The 24,276-nt window shown below is 57.6% G+C and overlaps 1 protein-coding gene across 1 annotated transcript; it reads right to left on the reverse strand.

Moving 5' to 3' along the window:
• Positions 1 to 2,042: 2,042 nt before the first annotated feature.
• TMPRSS3 (transmembrane serine protease 3) lies at positions 2,043 to 23,131 on the reverse strand. The gene is made up of 13 exons (XM_032303009.1): positions 23,036 to 23,131; positions 21,566 to 21,704; positions 16,614 to 16,724; positions 15,668 to 15,784; positions 15,283 to 15,406; positions 12,409 to 12,534; positions 11,220 to 11,263; positions 10,409 to 10,574; positions 9,509 to 9,678; positions 8,155 to 8,250; positions 5,471 to 5,613; positions 4,691 to 4,843; positions 2,043 to 2,753 (listed from the first exon to the last, which is right to left on the reverse strand). The coding sequence occupies exons 1-13, from the start codon at positions 23,054 to 23,056 to the stop codon at positions 2,736 to 2,738; spliced, it is 1,428 nt and encodes a 475-aa protein (XP_032158900.1). The 5' UTR covers positions 23,057 to 23,131; the 3' UTR covers positions 2,043 to 2,735.
• Positions 23,132 to 24,276: the final 1,145 nt, after the last annotated feature.

Below are 24,276 nucleotides of genomic sequence, written 5' to 3' on the forward strand. Positions count from 1 at the left end.
GTCCTGGGATGGAGCATCGGGCTCTCTGCTCAGCAGGGAGCCTGCTTCCCCCTCTCTCTCTGCCTGCCTCTCTGCCTACTTGTGATCTCTGTCAAATAAATAAATGAAATCTTTAAAAAAAAAGATAAATGAAGTAATTGATTTGAAGCCTGTGTTTGCGATTACTGTGTCATCTTAACCTTCTTGTTGGCCGTTACTCCATCTCTGTGTCGCTGGGGAGACCCTGTGCCACCCTGTGGCTGGGGGCCCCCCGGGGACTCTGCCTTTGACCACCTGGAGGGCGTGGTCCTTGCACACGCATGCCAGCCCCGGGGTTGCCCTTCTGGGCATCCTGCCGATAAGCCTGCCCTTGGGCATGGAGGCCTGGCAACCATGTCCGTACCCAGACCTTCCCTGACCAGTGCTGGGTCCCGGCTGGTCTCTGACGGGGCGAAGGCTTGCACCCCCACCCCTCCCTTGGGTGCGAGACAGAGAAATCAGACTTCTGGGACCATCCCTGGATCTGGAAACCCTCCTCTTCCAAGACAGGGGCAGGCATTCACAGTTTTGGTGGCCACGTTGGCATTTAAAGACATTGACCAGTTTAGAACACTCGCTTTTCCAAACGTTCCGAATATTGTCATGTCTTCCGGAAGGAGCCGCCCCCGTGGCAGTGGGCTGGACGTCGGGGAGCAGGCGAGGGCCGCCTCACTCACGGACCCACGACGTGCCTGCCCCGCGCTCCTTCTTGCGGGCCAAGCCGCCGGCAGCCCACCGGCCCTGCGGTGTGTTCTCCAGGCTGCTGCTCTGGCCACGGGTCAGCTGTGCCCGCCCAGGGCTCTCACCTGGCTCCCACTCCAGCCCGGCTGCCGGACAGATGCGGAGGCGAAGCTGTAGCCATGGAAGAAAGCAACCAAATGGCAGAGGATTCCACCCACGAACCTGAGCTGGAGCCTGCAGTGACCTCCACTAGTGCTCAGTGCTTGTCGGGAGGGAGCGGTCGACCGTGACTTTGAATGACTGATGTCTCCAGCGGGTGCAAACGCGCGGGGCCCAGTGTCTTCAGACTCGAATGCCAACGAGGCATCAATCCCGTTACTTCCGGCAGGTCCGTCCTGCGTGGTGCGGACCCCAAACGGCCCTCTGGCCTGGCCTGGGGCTTGGGGCCGTCACTCCCGCTCACGCCCCAGTGTCCTTATCTGCGGGACGGGACTAGCCAGCGTTCCTGTCTGGGAGGGTCAGCGCGCACAGAAATGCGACAGAGCCAGGCCAGGCGCAGGGTCCACGCTGATTCATAGCCTGGCGTTCACGTTACTCAGGACCTTTGGAAAGATTGTAAGACGGCAAATGCTCCCTAGGAAAACTCTGGTAATTACGGTGGTTGCTGAGTGGGCAGCCCGTGGGCCCCGCCGCTCCCTCCCTCGCTGTGTGCGGCCAGCTCGGTCCCCGCCGCCTCTCCCAGCCCGTGCACCTGCTGGCTCTGAAACCACCATCGTCCCCACGGCCGCCTCAGGGGGAGGCAACAGAGTCATCTATGGTCACGTCCTCAGTGATTGCCTACGACGCCTCTTCTCTGTTCCGTGTGTGCGTCCGGGGGGCCGCAGAGGGGGCTGGGTAACCGGGAGGAGGTGGGTCTTTAATGCTGCAGGTGCATGCTAGGGTAGCAGGGCCGTGCAGAGACGCAGGGACACCTCTGGCCTCTTGATGCCCTGTGACTGTGAACCCGGCCTTCAGCAGTCTGTGGGGTCCGGTCTTGCCCTACTACCTTCGCATCTTACTCTGCTTCTGAGTCTTTGCTGTAACTCCGATCTGCTGAGAAATCTGTGCCAGGAGGCGCCTGGGGGCTCTGTCAGTGAAGCGTTGGCCTCCAGCTCAGGTCATGATCCTGGGGTCCTGGGATCGAGTCCCGCATCGGGCTCCCTGCTCCGCGGGGGGCCTGCTTCTCCCTCTCCCTGTGCCCCTCCCCCCGTTCATGCTCTCGCTGTCTCCCTCTCTCTTAAATAAATACATAAAATCGTTAAAAACACAAACACACACAAAGAAAGAAACCTGTTTCAACAGGGAAATGCAAAACGGACATCGTGTATGGAGGAGATCGGAGGACTGACTCTCCAGTCAGGTTGGGAGCCCAGCGCACGAGCGGTCAGGACCCACCGCACAAGCGCGGACTGGTGGCTGCGTGGCAGGAACACGCGTCCTTTGGAAACAAGAGACAAATAATGCACCAACAGCGACGAAGGAAGAATAGAGCTAAACTTTGCCACTAATCCCTCGCAGATGAAGGTCCCACATGCAGACCGGGACCTTGGAAGTAGGAAGCTCTGAGTTGGTCCGGCGCCTCGGGATAAAGACGCGCAGACAGCGGCGTCGCACCCCACGGCTCTGGCGCGCGTCCTTACTGAGTTCCCGTGTTGTTTGTGTGGGATTCGCCTGTGCCCCGGGGCAGAGAAAACGGAATGGACGAGGGGGACAAGGTCACACCACGGAGGCGTTTCCGCTTCTGTTCTCAGCGAAGGTCACAGAGCACAAAGGTCACGTTAGCCGAGGCCCCCGGCAGCTTGTGGAGGAGCCGGAGGCGGGCGGTTCCAGACGCGGAGGGGCGGAAAGCTGCTCCTTCCTTTGGCTCTGCGGGCGCCGCCAGAAAGAAGAGCACGGAAGGCCCCGCCTCCCGTTGGGAGTCTCCACCCAGGGACCCGTGGAAGGGCGGGGCGTCTCGGTCAGGCAGGAAGTCAAGGTGGCATCCGGTCCCCTCCTGTTCAGGTGTTCAGGTCCCTCTGGAAATGAAAACACAGCTGTCACCTTCTCTCACCCTTCGGGCCGACCCCCCACCCTGAGACGGAGCAGGCACCCACATTTGGCCCCGAGTGAGCGTGGACAGGTCCCCGCCCTGCATGGGGGACACAGCTGGCCTCTGCTAAAGGAGGCCTGACCGGGGGTGCTTTCCCTAGCCACCACGTGGCCTTTCCAATGCTCACAGTGAGGTCCTAAGCCCGGGTTTGGATCAAAACAGGTTTATTTTCTGGCCCCTGTGCAGAGCACAGTGGATGAAAGCGGGCAGTCCAGCATCAGCGGATGACCGAGCCAATGTCCCTGGACCCGTGTGGGCCCTAGGAAGGCCCGAGGGAATAGTCAAAAGAAACAACCAAAAATGCAGACCTTTGGAGAAGCTCCCATGGGAAGGGAAGCCTCTTCTGGGTCTTCCCCTCTCCCCGGACATCTGAAGAGACTTACTAAAGGGTGACTCTCACACTGGCCCTCAGGGGACCCGAGGCAGCCGGTGGTGGTGTCTCAGGCCTCCAGGAGGCCCCCAGCCGCCATCCGTGCATCCCTCGTGGACGTGCTCATCAGGGCAGGGGGAGCACAGATCCAGGTGCGGGGAGGGGACGGAAGCTCTTTTTAAGCCCTCCCAGGTAGACACGGGGTCCCCACCGGTGCTTCCCCAGAGTCTTCCCTTGAAGGCCCGGTGCATCAGAATCGCCAGGGCCCTCACCGCACACCCCCGACCACACGGGGCTCCTGGGGGTCCTCAGCGCGCACCTGTTTCCAGCTGGACTTTCATGACAACTAGCTGGTGCGAGCACCGTCTGTCCCAGAGCGGGGCTGCGTGGAGGGAGCCCTTCCACGGCCTCTGTGGGTGACCCCCCTTTCCTGCCCTCCATGCGCCGCTCCCATGGCCGTCTGTACCCCAGGGGTTCCGCCTGAGAGGGGGTGGGGTGTGGGGGGTGCTGCTCTCGCAAACGTCTGTTCTCTTGTTTCCAAAGAGGTTGATGGGTTTGGGCTGAATTTTGTGCTTAAGGGTGTTACGTGTCCCTCAGGGGTGCTCCCCGGCTCACAAAACGAGAGCCAGCACGCGTTTCTGGAGAAGGCTTGCCTTCTAGCACGGCTCTGCCAGGAGCCGGCCCCGGGGTAGGAACTATCCGAGCCTACAAAGGATGGACAGTGCGGTGGCACAGTGGGGCCAGGAGTCAGAACAGGCCTCAGCAGGGACGGGGCAGCCCTGACGCAGCTTTTCCTTCAAAGCAAAAATTCCCAGCGGAAGCAGAACACGACGTCCAGGGCCCAGGAGCGGCTTGATGCCTTCCCTGGTCTGTTGTTTCCAGTTGAAAGGAGCGTTTTACAAGGTCTTTGACGGAGGGAAAGTTGCTGCTGGAGAACCGCTGGGGGGGGCGGGGCGGGGCAGGGAAGGGGGCGGGTCGGCTTGATGAGGCTGTGAAACGGGTCCTGGAGCATCAGAGCCTCGAGGTGTGGGCTACACAGCTCCCCGAGGATGCTTGTCCACTTGAAAATGGTTAACTTTATGTCACGTATATTTGGCCATAATTTTAAAAACAAAAAGGCAAATCCCATGTTCTTTGAAACGAGGCCAAGGCGTGGTGTGGGCTCAGCGTGGGAGGGCAAGTCAGCAAATGTGCGCCGGGGGTCCGCAAGGTAGAAGGCCGCGCTGCTGGGGCTTCCTGCGCGGCCGGGCCCGCTGCCACTCCGGCCTGTCCCCTCCAGGGGAAGCCGTCCCCCTCCCACCCCGTCAGCCTGGGGCACGCCCTTCTCCTGCCCGCCCTGCCCCGCACAGAGCCTTGCCTGTGGGACGGGCCGTGCTCACGTCCGACACCCAGAGGCCACAGGGCACCTCTCGCTGGACCAGCCCAGGCAGACCCGGGGCCACAGAGAAGGACGCTGGAGGCGAAGCACCGGGACCGGCGCCGGCGGCACCCACCTCCATCTGCTCGTGAATCCAGTCCAGGAAGGAGGTGATGCGCGTGTAGACCCCGGGCTTGTTGACGTCGGCACAGCCGATGCCGAAGCTCGTCGCCCCCACCAGCTTCCACACCCTCCGCTCCTGACACACCAGCGGGCCCCCGCTGTCGCCCTGGTGGCGAGGAGAGACGCACTGTGGGGGTGTCCCTTGTCCCCCTCCAGGATCCCCCCCTTCCCATCATGAGCCCGGCTCTGGGCTCACACCCCCGTCTCCGAGGACTCATGCCGGAAACCCCGAACAGAGGAGTCCTTGGCCCCCCAGGGACCGTCTCCCCAAGCTGTGTCCCTGCCAGATTCTAGAGGCGCTGACCCCGTGAAGGTCGAGGCAGATGGACACAGCCTCGGAAGCAAACTAGAGGGAGGGTCTGCCTGGCGGGGCTGGAACCCCGCGGTGTTGGAGTTTCGCTCACTGAGGCTCTGGAGGCCAGACTGGCCGGTTCCCACCAGCCTACAGCCCCCCTGTGCCCCCCTGCAAACCCCGAGAACCAGGGCTGGGTTCCGCTTCTGCCACCTGAGACCGCTCCTGCCACCAGCACACAGGCAGAACAGGAGCGCCGGGTCACTGGGCCACTGGCCAGGAAAGGGAGTCCTATCTTGAGCAAACGTCTTCCCCACACCCTGTAAATTTACTTTTTCGCCAGTCACAGGGAAATGCTGGCCGTGGCCCGTCCTACGGGCTGGGTCACCGTCCAGAGCCCCCCTGCTGCTGGGGCACCCGGAGGTCCCCAGGGGCCCCTACCTGACAGCTGTCCACGCCGCCCTTCAGGTAGCCGGCACAGAGCATGGAGGGCGAGATGATGCCACCATACACGTCTCTGTGGTTGCAGATCTTGTTGGACAGCAAAGGCACGGCTGCGTGGTTGAGGACGGGGGAGCCGTCCCCTGTGTCAGAGAGAGGGCAGTACCTGCAAGAGGGGCCCTGCTGGGAATTCAGGGCACCCCTGGGGCGGGGCCACGCCACCACACTCTGGTGGCAGAGGAGGCCACTCCTGGAGGCGGCCAGCACGTGGTCCGCGGCAAGCTCCCCGATGAGCAGGCCGGGCAGCCCTGCTGCTTCACGTCTGGACCACACACTCCCCTAAAGTGGCCAACGCAGGAGGAGGTGGGACGGCAGAAGCCATCAGGGACCCCCCGGGATCCACCCCGGGCCAAGCGCTCCACCCACACCGGCCTGTTCGGTCCTCAGAACAATCCAGGCTACAGAAGGGAACCAGAGGCCCATGAAGGACACGGGCTCTGGGGCCCACGGAGACTTGGTGTGGTCAGCAGAGAAGTGTCCTCCCAAAGGCGTCTAGGTCACCTTCCACGGCAGAAGGGCCCTGAGATGGGGACACGATCCTGTGGGATCTGGTGTCTGGTGGGTTCTTAATGGTACCACAGGCGTCAGAGCAGACGCGAGAGTGGGGCGGAGGTCAGACGGGGGTGGGGAACGGGGGACACTGCCTGGCCTGCTGTGAGGACAGAGGCAGGACCGCAGGCAGCCCCTGACCCTAGAAAAGGCCAGGAAACGGACCCTCCTTCAGAGCCTCCAGGAGGGACCAGCCTGACCTCCGGACCGTAGCCACCATGTTCCTGGGGTCGAAACCAGTGAGTCTGGTCTTGCTGCCACAGCAACAGGAAACAACGCATCCACTCTTGGGTCAGCCCCACCACCTACCTGAAGGGATCCGCACCTCTAACCTGATCTGTTTGCAACCGGGTATCTTTACGCTCTACAGGCCAAAAGCGGGGCACACGTCTCGCACGTGTCAGCAGCGGAGTGCGGGTCCGCACTCCTCAAACCCACATTCTTAGAGGTCCCTGAGTGCGAGCCGCACGCCGTCTTCTGCGCGGGCTTCTCCACTCCACCCACACCCCACTTGCCCAGGACCGCCGCCCAGAGCTCGGCTGAGAATGCCGCCTGTCCCTACTTGCCCCGCAGGACCAAGTGAAGTGACAAACTAATCTTCTGACACCGCAAGTCCTGAGAAACAAGGTGGAGAGGCCGTGGAAGCCCAGACCTCCCTCCGCCTGGTCACGGGAGCCCAGGCAGGGGCTCAGCTCCCCTCGCCCCAGGCTCCTCGCCCTCACGACGGCCATGAAGACGACGTCCTGCCGAGGGGCTGCTGCGAGGAGCCGGCAGTGTCGTATGGAGATGCCCAGCTCAGCACCAGTACGTGGTGGAGCGGAGCTCAACCGGTCCGTGGAGGAAGCCTCCAATACGGACAAGAGGACACGGTTGGACAGGGGGATGAGACCCTGCCCTGGGGAAGAAGACCGACATGGCAGATCTGGGGAAGCGCCGTGCGCCGGGGACATTCAGGGAGCGGCAGACTCCACTAATAAGCCTTAGAAGGAAAATACTGAACTTGCTGTACTGGGGTGAGTGGGACCCCCCCCCAAACCATGTTCACCTGCAAACTTAGCACGTGCCTTATTAGGAGTAGGGTTTTTGCAGGTGTAACCAAGGTAAGAACCTCAAGATGAGGTCGTCCCAGATTTAGGGTGGGCTTTAAGTCCAAAGATGGGTTTCCTTCTAAGAGAAAGGGGAGAGAGACTTGACACACAGGGCCGGGGGTGGGGGCACAGGAAGATAAGGCAGAGGCTGTAGGGTTGTGTCTATGCCAAGGAAGGCTGGAGCCATCGGCAGCTGCAGGAGAAGCCAGGGGCTGCTTCTTCACCCTCGGAGTCCCGGCAAGGAACCAGCCCTGAGACACCTTGATCTCAGACTTCTGGGCTCCAGAGGGAATGAGTCCTGCTGGCTAAGCCCCTCTGTTCGTGGAGCTTTGTTACGATAGCCAACGTCCCCCTTCAAGGAACTCCTACCTTTCCTACCAGAAGGAAAGGAATTGATGGAAAACCTCTGAGTGATGAGCACAGGGGTGCCCCACCCCGACGGAAGGACGGGCTGGGTTCCAGGGCATGCCCTCTTCTCACTAGGATGACGACTTCCCTTACGAGTATAGACTAAGTTGCCGTACGTCTGCTTCCGCTAATGAAATAAGACGTCTTCCAACCTCTCACAAGAGGAAAATTCCTCACCGGTTACAGACGGAGGCTTTCTGAATAAGCCTTGGGAGGGGTTCTCTGTGGGCTCCTTATGTGCTTTGCTAGCCCAGTGGGGAGGAGGGGGAGAACCACCCGACGATCTAGTGAGCGTCTTCCCAACACGGGGTGTCCCCCGGGCTCCTTTCCCATTTATTGCTCTCCGGGCAAAGTCTGCAATTTCATGCCCCAAGACAAATAGAACCATGACTGTGACCCACAACCACTCTGCTGAGAGCGTGAGTCCGGCAGCAGACCCATACCCCTGCCTGGGACGTGTGGCCTCCCCTGGGGACGCCACCCAGGGACACGAAGGGCAGCATGTCATGGTGGGCGTCCAGCCCGGGCCTCAGGCCTCTGGGCTCCCTGGACTTGGAATCTTGATTTCGGGTGACTGACCTCCATCCTCTGTGGCTCCCCATCCTGACGTCCAGCACATTTTTCCATCCGGAAAGTTCTCTCCGGAGTTGGGCAGGCAGACGGGCTGGATCGCGTCTGTTGCAGGGGAGACAGCAGCCTTGAACTCAGCTGAAGCACTCGTCCAAGAAAACAGTCAATGTCCCCAAAGTCCGCCTCTCTGAGGAGCTCAAACGACCTCCCAAAGAAAGTCAAGCCCTTGACTGGTCTGAAAGCTACAGGCAGAGTCAGATTGGGACCGAGGGCCCTAACCTGCCCGCTGCTGGTCTGGACCACGCCGCGTTGCCATGAAACATCCCCTGGTGCCTGCTGTGGTCCTGCCTAGCCCACCTGGAGGCAAGAAGCTGGCCTGTTCCCGTGGGCTGTGTCACAAACACCCTCCAGCAGAGACAGGGTCACGGCTGCCGCGAAGCTGTCTCAGGAACACGGTGGGTGACGCGCTAAGCATTTCCGCATGAGACAGTAATGGAAAGACAGTGAAGTCGTCGGCACTCACCTAGTTTTATCAAAGTGCAGACTTCAGCCTCTCGTTTTTATAACCAAGAACCACTAATAATAATAAGCAAATGTCACCGTTACAACTTCTCTTTGCTTCTCCAGAAACATGCCTTCTAGAGCATTACAAGAGAACATTCGGGGCGCGGTGTGGTGAACACGTGGACCCTGGGCCAGGATTCCGCGGCATCAGAGCCCGTTCAATACGCCTGTGCCAACACTCCACGTGGCGTGTGCTGGGCAAGGCGAAGGGGCTTGAGTGTGCTTAAGAGTAGGGTCCTAATCCTTTGTCCCTGCAAGACGTTTGGAAGTTCTATCCCATGTGCTCTGGGATAGAATAAGCTCCCGGGCAGGGAGGAACTCTGAGCCCACGGGGCCAGAGACCCCCCTTCCACCGCCGAGAGGCGCCCCTGACCTGGCCTGGGCAAGACCCTCTTGTCTCCAGTGGCACCAGTAGGAAGAACCGAGCTGACCAAAGTCGGACCACAGGTCTCCAAAATCAAATGTCCACAGAAGCACGGTGCACAACATAGGCAAGTCACGCGCGGGAACCGCGACGGGCACCTCCTGCGGAAGCTGAGGAGGTAAACGGACCCGGCGTCTCCGGACGCGGTAGCCCGATGTCCAGAACGCCGTCGAAAACTACGTGTCATACCAAGAACCAGGAAAACCACAACTTCAGTGAGGAAAGGTGATCCCCATGGCCAGCGGGGAAACGAGTGAGCCCCTGGAACTGCCCGGCAAAGACCGCCAAGGGGCTCCGGAAAATGGCTTCCAGGGGTGACTACAAACTCTCCCGAGAGAAGGGAAAGCCGCAGAGCGGGAGGGAACCCCGACGTACCGCTGAAGGTGAGCGGCCCGGCCAGCTTCATGAGCGCGATGTCGTTTCCCAGCCTCTTGGGTTTGTACTTGCTGTGGTAGATGATTTTCTCCACCAGATGGGAAGGGGCGGGACTGTCCAGCAGGGACACCAGCCCCACCTGGATCGTCCAGGACTTGGGGAGATACAGGCTGAAATGACAAGGCGGTGAGTGAGGCAGGGGCTCCCCCAGAACGCTAACCCGGGGACCTCAAAGGACTGGAGATGCAGGGCCAGGCGGGTGGCAGAGACGGCCGCGCTCGGCCGCGCTCCCTGCGTGCGGAGGCTCCGCCCTGACCGAGGGTCCCGCGCCCTGCAGGAGCAGAGACCCTCCCGGACGGCCCGCAGGCAAGCCTCGGCGTCTGCATCTCCGGACTTCTCAACGTCCGAGGGGTCCCTCAGAGCCCGTTCTCCGTCCGAGGGGTCCCTCAGAGCCCGTTCTCCGTCAGACAGCAGCCAAAACGGAAACAAAAACGGAGAATTCTCCTCTGTGCTTGGGAATCTTCCTCTGGTTTTTTCCCTGGGCTCAGGTCCCCCGAGACACGGCCTGGGACCCCGGTGCCCACGCGGCCGGAGCCCCCTTTCACTCTCTTGACCACAGCAAGCTCCCCGTTAAGTAGCAAGAGGGAAGCTGGCAGTTTCCCTCCTGGATGGAAGATCCAGCCCCGAGCTTTCTACCTTCTCTGTAGGAGCGGCAGGTCTGACATCCTTAGAATGACCTCGGGGTCACCGGTCACGGCCAGCAGCGAGAGGGATGGGTGCCCTCTGCGGGACAATCTGGCCGGCTTCCCTGCGCTCTGGAGCTGCTGCTGACCGCCGGAGCCGACCCCAGCCTAGCGCCCCCCCGGTGCAGGCCGGGGTGCGCGGGCGATGGGTACTCACTCATAGACACAGTGCGCGGCGGTGACAATCCACACGGGGGTGATGACGGAGCCCCCGCACAGGTGGTAGCCCTGGAACTGAAGGCTGGCCTGCCACGGCCACTGCATGAGTGAGGACACGTTTCCACCCACGATGCGCGAGCTGTAGCCCGTTCTCAGACCACAGACTGCAGAGGGAGAAGGAGGGCCGGGGGTCGATCCCACAGACCTCTCTGGGGACCTGCTGTCACCGCCACAGACTCCCCCCACGCCCGTCGGCCTCACAGAGCTCACGGCGCAGGAGGAGAGCTGGGAGGGCAGAGGGTGGGAGCAGAGGTAGGGGTGCGGGGGAGGAGCCGGTGCTGGCCGCGCCCTGCACCGCGACGCCCGTGACCCCAGTAGGACCACAACTCGCCAGGTGTGTGGGAACCTTGCGCAGCCCTCTCCTCAGTAATGCAGGGCTCGTGGGCACCTGCCTGACTCCAGACCTCACCCCTGCAGTGTGGACACCGGGCAGGGAGCCCGGGGCTCTGACCCGCCTGGGCCCACTCCTCCTTGAGGTGGGCAGGGGGAGAAAGCGACCGCGAGTCAGGCTGCCGGAGCCACCGCGGTGCCAGGGCCTCACGGACCACGGTCCTGTTCTGCCGCTGAGGAGCGGCTCCGCTGCCTCCCCCCTGCCCACGGGAGGCACACTGTCCTCCTCCATCAGGTGGGGTCCGCGGGGCTCCCCGCTGGCACCCAGGATGCGGGACCCCAGCAGACCCAGCAGGCGGGGGAGACGGAGTGCGCGAGCGAGCGCGGCTCCGGCTCCTCTGCCCTGCGAGATGGCTCACCTGTGCACTGCAGGGTGACCGCCCGGCCCGAGGCGCAGCCCTCCCTGAGGAACAAAAGAGGGGTTTGCGGTAAGTGCCGGCGGGTGAGCTCTTTTCCAGTCTTGGGGTCAAAGAAACACGGACTTTATTCCCGGGCAATTTTAGTCCGTATTTTTTTAAAAATGCACGCGAGTGAGGTCACACATTCATCCCAAAACTTTTGGCCACAGTGCAGTGCTGTGCATGTGGCAGGTGACCGCTTCTGAGCTCTGCGCGGCTGAGGACAGGACGCGCGGGAGGGGCTCTACGACAGAAACATCACTGCCGTCGGCCGCAGGCCAGCTTCACCCCGGGCTTCTTCGCCGGCCCCTGGAGGACACAGGGTGCCCTTGGGGCAACGTGGCAGCCTCTCCGGGCGCCAAGTCCTTGCAGCCTGGATCACACTGCTGTCCCCTCCCCCTGAGAAATGACACATGCTCGCCCTTGCATGGGGGAGGGGCGCAGGGAATGTGCTCCGCTTACAACCCACCCCGTCCCTTTGTGACTCGTCCTGCCTGTAGAGCCCCAGTCCACTCGTACGACCATGCAAGAAAACGGGGGCGTCACCAGACCGAGGTTTTAGGACCTAAGCGATGAGCTGTCCCCACAAATTGCATGTGGGTCCCCGAGTGGCAATCAATTACGCGATGGACAGGCTGACAAGCTGTTGTTCCCAGAGCAGAGGACACGCTCCTGGGATTTGGTCCCACGTGTCAGGAAGAGCCTACGGGGACGGGACACCTGACTGTAGAGGCAGGGGACACGCTAGGCTGAGGGTACCGTCACTTACGGGCGCCTCATCACACCTTTCTCGTGAGTCCTCGGGGGAAACACGGAACACGAACGGTAAACGTTACGTACTTTGTAATTCTTTCTAGTTTCCTTGCCCCTCCGCCCCTGCCCACACACGCCCCTGCTGCCCACGATGAGAACAGCAGGACGCACGCGGTGCCCCTTCCTTCCCCTCTGTCGGGCCCCATCTGCCGTTCCGGGCTGGGTTCCCACATCCCGCCTGGTGCTCCCTCCCTCCAGTCTAAGCAGGGCGGCCGAGCCCCCGCCTTGCATTGGGAGAATGACACTCTCGCAGCCCTTGGGTCCTCGCGGGGCCGTGCACGGCTCAGCAAAGCCCGCGGGGACGCTGTGCAGACGACCGCCCTGCCCGGCCGCTCACCTCGCGTACACAGAATGGTGCAGAGCTGTCACCTTGTCGTCGGGCAGGAGATGATTGATGGACGCAAAGTCCTCCCGGAGCCGCTCCTCGAGCGAGCCCACGCTGAGGGTGTCCGAACTCACGTAGCTGCAAGCACAGCAGAAACGCGGACCCGACGCGGGATGCACTCCGGGCGCCAACCAGCCAGCGCTCAGTCCCGGGCCACCCGGGTCCTCCCGGGCCATGTCGGGCCCTCCCCTCCATCCATCAGCAGCTCCGTTGCCGGCTTAGGAAGCCACTGCAGACCTTGTACTGTCTGGGCCCACAGACCACCGCGCCCCCACCCCACTCGCAAGTCTCTTGGGTCCTTGTGGGGCCCCCACAGCCCCTTGCCCACTGCAGGCTCCCGACATGTGCCAGGGAGACCAGTCCCTGTTGTAGCCACGCCCCACCTCGATGCATCCAGCTGAACTGACCCTTCTTGGCCTGACACGAGCCCCAGACAGAGCAGAACACAGAACTCGGTGGAGGATTTTCGGGCGGGATCAGAGTGGGGGTGCCGAGCACCCAAGGGCCATAGGTCATAGGTCGGGGACAATGAAAGCCAGAGCAGGGCTGGGTGGGGGGTTCCCACTGGAGAGAGATGAGCACAGAAGGAAAAGGCTCAGGGCGCCCCAGCAAATGATGAAAGTGTCAAGAAACAGGTCTGGAGAACAATGGTAAAGAGGCCATGGTCTTTAAAAAAAAAAAAAAACAGGTGATTGAGGAGTTAGGAGACGGGTGACAAGCCTCCTCCCCTTTCCTCACGGAACGAACGAGACACGAAGCAGCTGGTTGTTTCGCTCACGAGCACACCGGTTTCTCAAACAGGATTGCATCCCGCTACGGAGATGCTCTGGGCGGGGGGAGTAGATGCAGCCGAGGTTCTGTCGAGTTTGAGTCTGGGGGGCAAGGGCCCTCCCAGCCCTGGTGGGGACGGTTCCGCCACCGACAGGGCAGGCGCTCGAGGATGAGCTCCCGAGACGAGACAGAGAGCTGTGGGACGCACGGGGCCCCCGAGGGCCACCCCGGGATCCCCAGAAAACGGCCCAGTCTGCAGGAGGTCGTGACCATCACAGCGGCCGGCTCTCCCAGGACGTTCCTGTGCGCCCGGCTCGCTCCGACGCGCACCGCCCCCCACCCTTCAGAGCAGGTCCTGCTGTTGTCCCTGTTTGCGAGGCCGAGTCAGGGGACTGGGCTGAGGACCAGGGATCTAACCCAGGCCATCCTGCTTGACAGTCTCCCCTTTGGCTGCCACCACAGACAGCGGACATGGGATTCGGCCGGCAGAGATCAAAGAAGGGCTTTCGGGAGAGGAGCAGGAAGGAAAAGTCACTCTCGGAATGGCAGCGTCGACGTGGAGGGCAGAGCCGGTTCTCGGGGAGGGAAGCCGGCCGTGCTGAGGGGCCGCCTGGGGAAACGGCGTTGGCTAGACACCCCCCGAGGGCGCACGCGGAGGGCGGGAGGGACCGTCTCTGGGTGGGCGGACGGGAATCTGAGGGAGAGGAGTCTCGGGGCCCTACTGCGTGGGAGAGGGGGCTGGGGGCTCAGGGGAAGGGGGAGCCTTCCGGGAGGGAGAGGGAGCTGGGGAGCAGTAGGGACGCCCCCAAAGTCCAAGAAAGGGCCTCTGGAGGGAACAGAGGTGCCTGGGGAAGCTTTCCTCGGTTCACAGAGGTGGTGGTGTGTGCAGGTGTGCGCACAGGTGTGTGCGTGAGGCGTGTGAGTGAGCACAGGTGTGTGTGTGAGGCCTGTGAGTGGGCACGGGTGCGTGACTTAGTGTCTGTGCAGTGTGGGTATTGTGCATGCGTCCATACGAGTAGTGTAGCTGTGCGTGCGTGTGGTACGTGCGTGTGCGCGTGGGCTGCGAACCCCGTCCTCCCCGTCTGTGGGGCGTGCCATCCACAGCCCGTGTGTGTGGCTCAGCCGCTGTCCCCAGCTGGACCGAGCTGACTCCTGAATGCAGGCTGTCACGAGGTGAGAGGGACACGGTCTAGGGACATGGGCTGGGGGACGCTGGGGTGCCACAGGCACCGGAGGAAGGGGCGGACATATGCCCCACATCTGAACATCGAGACTCCCTGGACTTCAAGCGGTTTCCGGCTTTGATGCCGGGGTCGGGGGACTGGGCAAGGACACGGGGACTCGGGCACCAACGCCCAGGAGCGTGGGAACACAGAGAGCCCACTTTGAACCCGGGGCCAAGAGCAAAAGGGGCTGGGGTGCCGTGGTGGGAGGCCACGGAGGACAGCGTGGTCGGGGGTCCGAGGAGGGGCCAGGGGAGAGAGGTCAGACATGTGTCCCCTCAGCGCACAATGTCCCGGGACAAAACCAAACACTGAGAAGTGAAGACCCCGCTGCCAGGGCTGTTCCTTCGACATCTTTCCAAATAACTGTTGGGAGGGACTGAGCTTTCACTATATGGTGGGCGTTTCCAACTTGGTCCTTTGGGGTTCCTTGGAAGTGTGCGTGACCGCCTGGGGTCCGCCAGCATCTGGTGCATGGGGGCCTGTGGGGGCCCTTTAGGTGCCCTGTGGCTGCAGCCCGAGCCGCTGGGGGCTTAGTCTTTGGCTCGGAAGTTCCTTGTTTCCTGTGTGCATCTGGGGTCTGGGGTCCTGTCCCGACCATGAGACGCCCCCAAACATGTCCCTTCCCATGTGACCCTGACCGAACCACTTAGCGTGCGAGGGCCTGGTGTGTGCACCAGGGGATCAGGGATGATGCCAAGGTTGGTGTGGGGATGCGCTGTGATGGTGGGCAGCGGCACCCCATCCATGCCCCCTAAAAGGAGGCTCTCTCTCCCCATCGTCACCACAATCAAACGCTTTACCCATCCGCGGGAAATGTCCTTGAAGTTACCTTGGAAAGCCCAGCTGGGCACAGGCGACGTTAGCGTGGTGACCTCTCCAGTCGTCAGAGCACACGGTCCTCCAGGCAGCAGCTGTGAAAACCTGCAGCACGGCGCTCTGGCCGCTCACACGGACTGCCCGGCGCACGGGAGGAAGCGTCTGTGAGCCGCCCACGGGGCCCGAGCCCACGGGCGCAGAGGTCTCTCTGCAGCTCGCTCAAGTCCCCGCCCCGCTGAATCCACCGGCCTCCCCTGCAGCACCCCACCCTGCGGGGCCGCCCCAGCCCCCACGGCCTGGATGTGACCTGACCGTGGCATGGATCTGGGCCCGTGGATCTCGCTGCCCAGACGGGTAGGTCCGGTTCGGGGTGTCCTACAGGAGGAGCCTGGCCTTACCGCACCGGTACTCGTCCTCCCCGTCTCTGCAGTCGGAGACCCCATCACATCGAGCCGTCAGGTCGATGCACTTGAAGGACGAGCGACACCTGTACTTTCCGGAACAGTCGAAGTGGACTGGGGAGACGGGAGGACCAGGGTGTCAAGGACAGGCCGGCTTCGTCAGTGCACAACACTAACCACCATCCCCAGGCCGCCATGGCCACGAGCGTGGCCATCAGTAAGGAAACCTGATTTGAAAAAGCAGCCGCTTTCCTTCAGCCCAGTTTCTGTCCCAAATCCCAGCGGGTGGGGCTGCTACACCCCACTTTGGCTCAGTATGTGGCCTCGAGCCCCAGGTCTGGGGCTCAAGGTCAAGAGAAAGTGCATGGCTGTGGGCCGACTGGCTGAGCCAGCTGAGCAGGGGGTTCCGAGTGGGGACGCCTCGGCCCCCCGGTCCACCTCCTGTCATCTCCAACCCTGGGCGAGAAGAGACGGGACCGGGGACCCCACAGCGGAGCCAGCGGCCGCTTATTTGAAAGAGAAGAGGAGACAGTGTCCGTATCAGAGCCGCCCGAAGGACTCACATGAACCTCTTTTTAAAATAGCAGGTAGGCTTGGCCCAGCGTGAATGGCCTCCTTGTCTCCTCCTCCCGGCCCCGCACCCCGTCCCGGCCCACAGAATCGCATTTCATCAGCTGCCTCTCGACACTTCTAACTGGGCAGGCTCCTTGGTGACAAAGCCCCGAGCACGGCCAGCGGCCCCACCCCCCACACCCCGGGCCCCAGCAGGCTCCAAGTTCATGCAGGCAAAGAAAACTCCAAGTCTGCAAGCCCCAGAGATTCTGGTCTCCAGTAATTAAGGCTGGGGGGCAGCGCCCCGCCAGTGTGGGCCGTGGGGGGCTCATCAAAGTTTAAACACCTGGACAGGCATTGGAGAGCCCACTGAATAATGAATTGTACTCACTGCCCAGCCCGATGGCCAGCGCCAGTATCAGGGCAATGACCCCAATGACGATGATGGGGAAGAAACGCAGTGGCAGCAGGGACAGGATCTGCGCCGCGACCGCGTCTGCGTCTGGAAACCGACAAGGGAGTGGGGGGGGGGGGGGCGGAGAGCAGAAAGCCGCAGAGCGGCGGATTTGAATAAGATAAAACTTGAAATTGAGCTATTCGGCCCTCCTCCCCTCAAAGCAGAGAATGTTCTGGCCCAAAGAAAGTCGCCGTAGTTAGAGTGAAGGCCATCTATCTGGGGACACACCCTCCAGAGGCTCAGCCCCAGGCTCTCCACCCCTGATCCAGCTGAGACCGTCCCGGGTTAGGGGATGGCGTTACTGACCAAAACGTGTCCCCCACCCCCCGCCCTGTCCACCCTGCGGTATGTTGAAGTGTGGACCCCCAGGACCTCAGAATATCGTCTTATTTGGAAATGGAGTTTTAACAGGGGCTGTTGAGTTAAAACAAATAATCGTGTGAGTCTAATCTCATCTCACTTGTGTCCTTTAGAAAGGGGACATTTGAACCCAAAACAGACATGCCCAGAAGGGAATGGTGTGAAGAGACACAGGCAGGACACCATGTGAAGGTTCAGGCAGAAAGGGGGGTGACAAACCTACAAGCCAAGGAACCGCAAAGATGATCAGCAAACACCAGAAGGAGGGTTTCCCTGTGGGTTTCAGCGAGAACACAGCCCTGCTGGCACCTGGGTTTTGGACTTCTGGTCTCCCAAACCATAAGACAATAGATCTGTGTTCTTCTAAGCCACCTAGTTTGTCATCCTCTGTCTCCACAGCCCTAGGAAAGTATTACAGGGGACAAGTGGAGCCCAGGTGCCCAGAAATGCTTCCCCACGGAGGACAGTGACCTGTATGGGTGACCTGTAAAACCCAAACAGGGTTCTCTGAGAAGAGGGAGGGCTGGGACCTCTAAGATGGTCACAAGGTGATGTAGCAGCCCGTTCTCCGTGAGTCTTGAGCATGGCAACACAGACAACCTTGTCCCAGACCGTCTCTTGGAGGATGCTTTGCAGAACAAGCAGCCTTCGAAGACAGAGATGACATCTCTCTCCAGAGCAAAGAGCAGGCCTGCTTACTTTCTGGCTTAACAAATGCAATGTCTTCCTTTGGGACAAATTGTGTACAGGTCAGCTTCCAGTCGGTTAAGAAAGATTTGAGTTGGCCTTGGTTCTGGGTTCCTTTGTGTGCTGCAGACCCCCCCCCCCCACCCAGGGCATGCAGTTTGTCCCTGGGCTATTCCACGTCACCTTCATGGGACTTGGCGGGCATGGGGAACTAACTCGAACAGGACGCACGTGCCACTCATGCTGTAATAACATCCTCCGTGTCTGAGCCGGGAGTCTCTTGTCTTCTGCCAGCATCCACAAACTGGGCGGGCTGACTTATTAGCTTGCAAGTAAGGTAAACCCCAGACCTGTCCCAGCTCTTGCCGAAGAACCAGGCAGATGGGATGCTATACAAGCATTACGATGCCCAAAATTATGAGCATCTCTGAGCAACTAGGAGAATTTCCATCAGCACTTTTATTCCAAGGAGAACAAGCCATGTCCTGCAAATTATCTCACCAGACCTGAAAATACATCCATGCCACCATTGTCCCCACGTACACTGAGGAAGGTGGGAATGTGGGAAGGGGAGACGGCTTTCTTCACAGCACGTGGTTAGTCGGGACAGAATATCCCTTTCTCTCCTACCCTAGTCTTAGAGATGTTGAGCTGAGAGATCTCCCACGGAAAGCTTCAGAGATCTCCCCCTGCCTGTCTTTGGAAACCCAGAGCTTCACCCTCTGGCAATGAAGGGTGTGCTTATAAAATGGCCAATATCATTCAGGGCTACTTGAAAAGGAGGGAATTTGAAGACAAAAATGGGGGGAAGGGGGGGAGAGGAGAGGAAGAAGAGAAGAGTAAGAGAAGGAATGAGGAAGAGGGAGGAGAGAAGCGATTAAGGAGAATAAGAAAGGCACGTGCTCCGTGGCCTGACGGATCCAGAATGAAGAGGGCGAGGCAGAGGGCAAGGTCTTGTCTTGGCCAGGTTGAGTAGGCCGTTTGCTCTGCAGCTGTGTTCTCAGAGCCTAGACCAACACCTGGTGCCCAGCAGTCCTTGATGAAGACCCCTGACCCTTGAACAATGCAGGTTTGAACTCTTTGGGTCCACTCACACGTGGATTTTTAGTAGTTCCATGTATTTCCTCTTCCCTAAGATTTTCTTAACACCACGTTCTTTTCTCTCGCTTGCTTTATCGTAAGAACGCAGTGTATAATACGTGTAACACACAAGATACTTGTTAGGTGAGTGCTTATGTGACCAGGAAGACTTCTGGTCAATCAGTAGTAGGCTATTAGTAAGTAAGTTTTGGGGGAGCCAAAAGTTATATGTAGATTTTTGACTAGGTGGGGAGTCAGCAACCTAACCCCAACCCTGTGTTGTCCAAGGATCAACTGTATCCGTAAATTGCATGAATGGCTGACATCGTGAGAACGGAGGTTGTTTTATCTCAACAGGAGAGACCAGTTCCCTTCAGGACAACCAATTCGTGGTCTTGGGTTAACAGACCAGTCTCTTCTTTACAGCCTTCCCCACCCCCAGAAGCCTGAACCAAATTAAGAACTCCCCTTCCTGAGAACCACATTCCCTTACACTTTAAAAATCTGCAGGAACCCCAAGAATGACCTCTTATCACTCCAATTGCTGTGTCTAAGAGTTAGATTCAGGAAATTCATCCTAATTATAGACCCAAAGATTGGTACTCAGTGAGAACCTTTGTATCATTCACATTTGCCCCCTTACAGGCGTCCTGCCATAGTGTCCTGTGGTGTTACCATGGCCCCGCTCCCCTTCCTTGTTCTGTCTTTGAGGGCATGAATGAATGGATTGAAAGCAAAATGCATAGCACTTCCTCAAAAAAGAAATGCAAATGATCGACACGCAGGAAAAAAACCTTCACCCTCTCTGGAGATTTGAAAAACTGCCAGCCAAATGTAACGACATCTCAACCTCACAATATTTATTATGACTGCGGTTAGGGCATCCCCACTGCAGTCCAAGGTGAAAGGAAATGCACCTTCACTTAGAGTCAGTCAATAGGTGTGTATGTTGCATAAACTTTTTGAGAGTCAGATGGCAATTACGAACCAAAAGTCTTGAAAATGGGTGGAATTTTTGACCTAGTAAGACCACTTCCAGAAATTTATGTTAAGATGTCATCGTTGATGTACATAAGTTTCTATCTACATGGACAGTTAGAAAGGGGATGTGTATGATACTGATGCATAGGAAACAGCCTGAACGCCCCTCAGAAGGAACTGGTGATAAAACACGTATAGCGTTAGTTCCATGACAAGGAAAGGGGGTTGGCAGACCTCCTCTGTGAAGGACCAGATAGTAAATATTTTAAACTTTATGGTCCATACAGTCTTTGTTGCTACTGCTCAACTACTATGGCATGAAGGCAGCCATAGACAATTGCTGAAATATGAATGTGTCTCTGTTCCAATAAAACTTTATTTATAAAACCAAGTAGTGGGCCACATGGTCATCAGGCCATAGTTCACAAACTCCTAAAGAATATTTAATTATTTAATGCCACGGAAAGAAGAACATGATACTGTTTCATTTGGAGGGGAAAAAAGCTTCAAAATAGAGTATTCCACTTCCAACAGACAATACAGATAAGATCAGAAAAAGGCAAGAAATCCAATACTAAAACACAAATTGGGTTATTTCTGAGTAATGATAAAATTCTGAGTAACTTTAAAAAAATCTCTTTGATTAACTGTGTTTTCTAAATTTCTGTAATGAACAATACATTGCTTGTTTATTTAAAGCACTACTGAATTCTCACTCCTGGAAATTAATCATGAAGAAGTGAGAAATCAGAAGTGAATACGTACAGTGTTATTCACGCTTGTATTATTTGTACTATGGAAATATTGGGAACAATTATATGTCAAATGATGACTTTGAAGTTACGTGAATTACACATCTACTTGATGGAATGTTGTGATTTTATAAACAAAAGGCGTTTACAAACACCAAGTAGCACCTGGGAAAACGCCTGTCTCTACCTATCCATCATGATACACCTAATGATACTAGGTCACGTGGGGCGTTCCTAGTCCTACGCAAGAATGCATACTTACGGGCAAGGACGGGAAGAGAATGGAGGCAAACAAAAACCAGGTAAATCTTGGAGGTCAGATGATAGCAGGGTATTTTTTAAATTTACATCTATGCTCACTTTTTGAGCTGTACTTTTGAATAGTGTGTCCTTACCCTTACTTAAAGCCTGTCTTCCCACCTCCCATCTTCTCCACAACCTCCATTGCCCAGAGGGTCTAAAAGGAATCATTAAGGTGGCCCCCACTCCATGCTTTCTGGAACCTCAGCCAGATCCCCTCAGATGTCCCCCTTCCCAGCCCCCGAGGTCAGCATTCCTGACTGCACCTGGGAGCAGCGAGCCACGGCGTACCGGCTCACCGGGACGAGTCCCACATTTGAGACCGACTTGTAAAACCATTTCTCCCTGTTGCTCAGAGCAGCTCTTGTCTTCTGCGGCTGGATTTTAATCGAGGCATCAAACACCTTTGGCAGTGCCAGGCTTACTTTCAGTTTCCTGGAAGAGCTGATGGTTCTCAGGACTCCCTGGGGGACTCAGAGATTCTCCAGCGGGACCTGACCCCTCTCTCCGAGGGGCAACTGGAGCCTCCATTTCTGAAAACCTCCACCCAGAGAACGCAAACTTCTGTCTCCGGGAGTTGGCAAGGGGCTGACCAAGGGGATGCCCCCATCTAATGCTCCCCCCTCTCCAGGGCTCCATAAACCCAAGGAAATGCAAGCAATCGGTGGCCCTCTGAGGAAGAACTCTCGGGACACTTCCCCAAAAGTCACACCGTGTTCCACCTACCTGGTACAACAGGACTTATTTTCAAATCCTCAAGTCCGAAAAGTGATCTGAAGGAGAAGGGAGCCTCCGCCGCGGGCGGGTCGTTTTCCCCCATGGTGACTATCTCAGGACCTCTGAGATCTGGCTCTACCTCCACCTCCTTCACCAAGAAGAACAGACAGCGTTTGCTCCTGTTTGCATTTTAGCGTCAAGCGTATCTTTGTCACGTTAAATCTTTGTAATCCAACAATCCCCATAAAGCACATTCGGTACCGATAGATCAAAACTCTTTGTCCACGGAGAACAAATTCTTTTCATGAGCCACAGCAGGTCACAGAGAAACTTCCAGTTAACGCCGAACTATGGACTTAATTCTGCTAAAATAATGACTTTCTCAGTGTGTATTCTACCGATCTTAAAATCAAAGGACTAGCCGTCTTCAGAGATATCCCCTCTTACGATTCAGAAATCACTGCAGCATTATTTTTCAGAAGATAAATCACTTTCAAAGCACTTTCTTTCTTTTTTTTTTGTCATTGTTCTTTGTCCCATATAAACTCAACCCTTTGCCTGCACCTGTGGGACACCTATTGTAACCATAAGAAGTTTCTTATACTCACAGTGTCCACGCCCAAAAAATGTAGACGACACCAGGGAGGGGAAGGTCACCCACAGTATTTGTAGTTTCCCATAAACACAACTCTTCCCTGGCTCGCACAGACGTGACCTAGTTAAGGATGGAAGTATCCATGCCCTCTGGGTGCCCAGTCCCCCACACAGCAAAGGGGGGAGCAGCTAGGCACCTCTGGCTTGCACCAGCTACACTGGGGCTTTGTTTCCTCCGAGAGAATTGCACCTGTCGCAAAGCCAGAGAGGTCAGAAGCCTCCGAAAGTCATTCCTGCGGCTCTAAGAGGGGCGGAGTGAGCGAGGAAATGGCGGAATGTTCCCAAGTAAAGCCCAACTCACCTTCCCAGTTCATCAGTTCTTTGGGAACCTGCTTCCTTAAAGGAGGTCCCAACAGTCACATAAACATAGATCCTTAAATCACCCCTTTTTAATTTCTGTTTACTGGTTGCAGTGTTGGAGATCCAACAGGAAACTACAAAGCCGTTTAAGGCAAACTCTCTCTTCACGCTGGTCCAGGCAGTCTTAGGAAAATTGAAGCAAGGATTATGCCCTATAAATATTTATTTCCTCTCCACCTCAAAAGTGGCTCTGAAGAGAATCTTAGAAAACTAGTAAATACACACCTGCCATTTTTGCTTCTGATCCTTGCTGACACTTGCCGCGTACTATCAGCATGTGGCAAATGACGCAGCCTAACTTAATGACCAGAGTAAGGACAAGTGGTAAAATGCTTTCTGAAACCTTGAACCTAGGCACGGAAGTCCCTTCCCAAACGGGCCGTCCTTGGTCTGCTTCAGAACACGCGGCAATGTTGAGAAACCCTCTCTCAGGAGCATGACCTCTCCCCGAACCACTTTACTCACCATTTCTGGGGCTGCCATCATTAAAAGCAGAAATATTTTCCTTTTTCATTATAAAAGCCAGCGTGATGGTAAGCAGGCTGCCAACAAGTTCTTCCAATCGGGAAATACTTCCCCAAGTCACTCAGCCTTGTCGACTCAATCATCCCAAGTGGCAAATGGTATGATCGCAGGCAGCTGTGTAACCCGACCTGGATGCTGCTATCGGGTGGCCGTCGGAGGGATGACTGCAGAGACCAGAGAGGGGAAAAATGTGACCTGCCTTTAATTAGTAAGCAAGGTAAGCGAACCTTTTCAGAAACTACACATAAGAGAGTCTTTGGAACACAGATTCTCCTTTTATAAAAGAACGGATAGGTCCTGCCCAGTGCTGAGCCAGCACAGCAAGAGAGGCAGGCAAAATGCCAGCTCGGGGTGGGGGGGTTCTCCGTGTGATTGAGTCCAAGCTTAGACTCACAGCTGCTCTGGAGACCAAGGAGAGGGAGCCCAAAGGTGTTCTCACAGCACTCGATAGAGACTAGAGACACTTCGCACATTCTGTAAGGGGCCTCTCCGTCCTGAGGGATTTCTGCACACACAACACAGCTTTAAAATGTTTGATCAGGAGAGAGCATAGCCCCGCTGCTGTGGGGACTGAGCCCCTTTGGAAGTCTAATGGAGTAGAGCTAGATGCATTCATTGATTCACCAAATATTGATGGGCCATCTGCCATGAGCCAGGCACTCTAGACTCACAGCAGATGGCAGAGGGGACAAAGCCTTCACCTGTGGTCTCAGGTGATGACAGATGCTAGGAAGGGATGAGGCTGGGAGGGGCTTAGAGAGTGATCAGACAGGGGGGTGGGAGAAGACTTCTAGGAAGAAGTGGTATTTCAGTGGAGACCTCAATGATGAGATAAAGTAGGTCTTGTGAGCTAGGAGGGGAGACTGTTTTAAGCCCAGGACCATCAACTCCAAAAGCCTGGAGAATATGAGCCAGGGGTCAGAAAACCTATATGCTTGCAGATCGGTGGATCATGGAAGGCCTGGACCATTGGAAGGACTCTGATTTGGTTTCTGTGGGACGAAAATCCACCAACGATCTGAGCAGGGCAAGGTCAGTTCTGTGCATGTGTATGGAGCATAGGGACAGAGGTGAAGTCACAAGAAGCCAGCAGGAAACTACTGAAGACCTGGGCCACCATGGCAGTGACTTGGACCAGGATGCTGGTGGTGCAAATGGAGAACAAAAGCGGGTTTGGGGGT

Source organism: Mustela erminea, chromosome 1 (genome assembly GCF_009829155.1).
Source record: "Mustela erminea isolate mMusErm1 chromosome 1, mMusErm1.Pri, whole genome shotgun sequence".
Lineage (NCBI taxonomy): Eukaryota > Metazoa > Chordata > Mammalia > Carnivora > Mustelidae > Mustela > Mustela erminea.

Bases quoted from the DNA above. Each gene is read 5' to 3' on its own strand.
- TMPRSS3 (XM_032303009.1), bottom strand. From the start codon at position 23,056: ATGATGGCAGCCCCAGAAATG. The intron at 21,705-23,035 runs GTGAGTAAAGTG...TTCTTGGTGAAG, and splicing joins TGATGGCAGCCCCAGAAATG to GAGGTGGAGGTAGAGCCAGA. The intron at 8,251-9,508 runs GTACGTCGGGGT...CCCCTGCAACAG, and splicing joins CGGGCCGCTCACCTTCAGCG to ACGCGATCCAGCCCGTCTGC.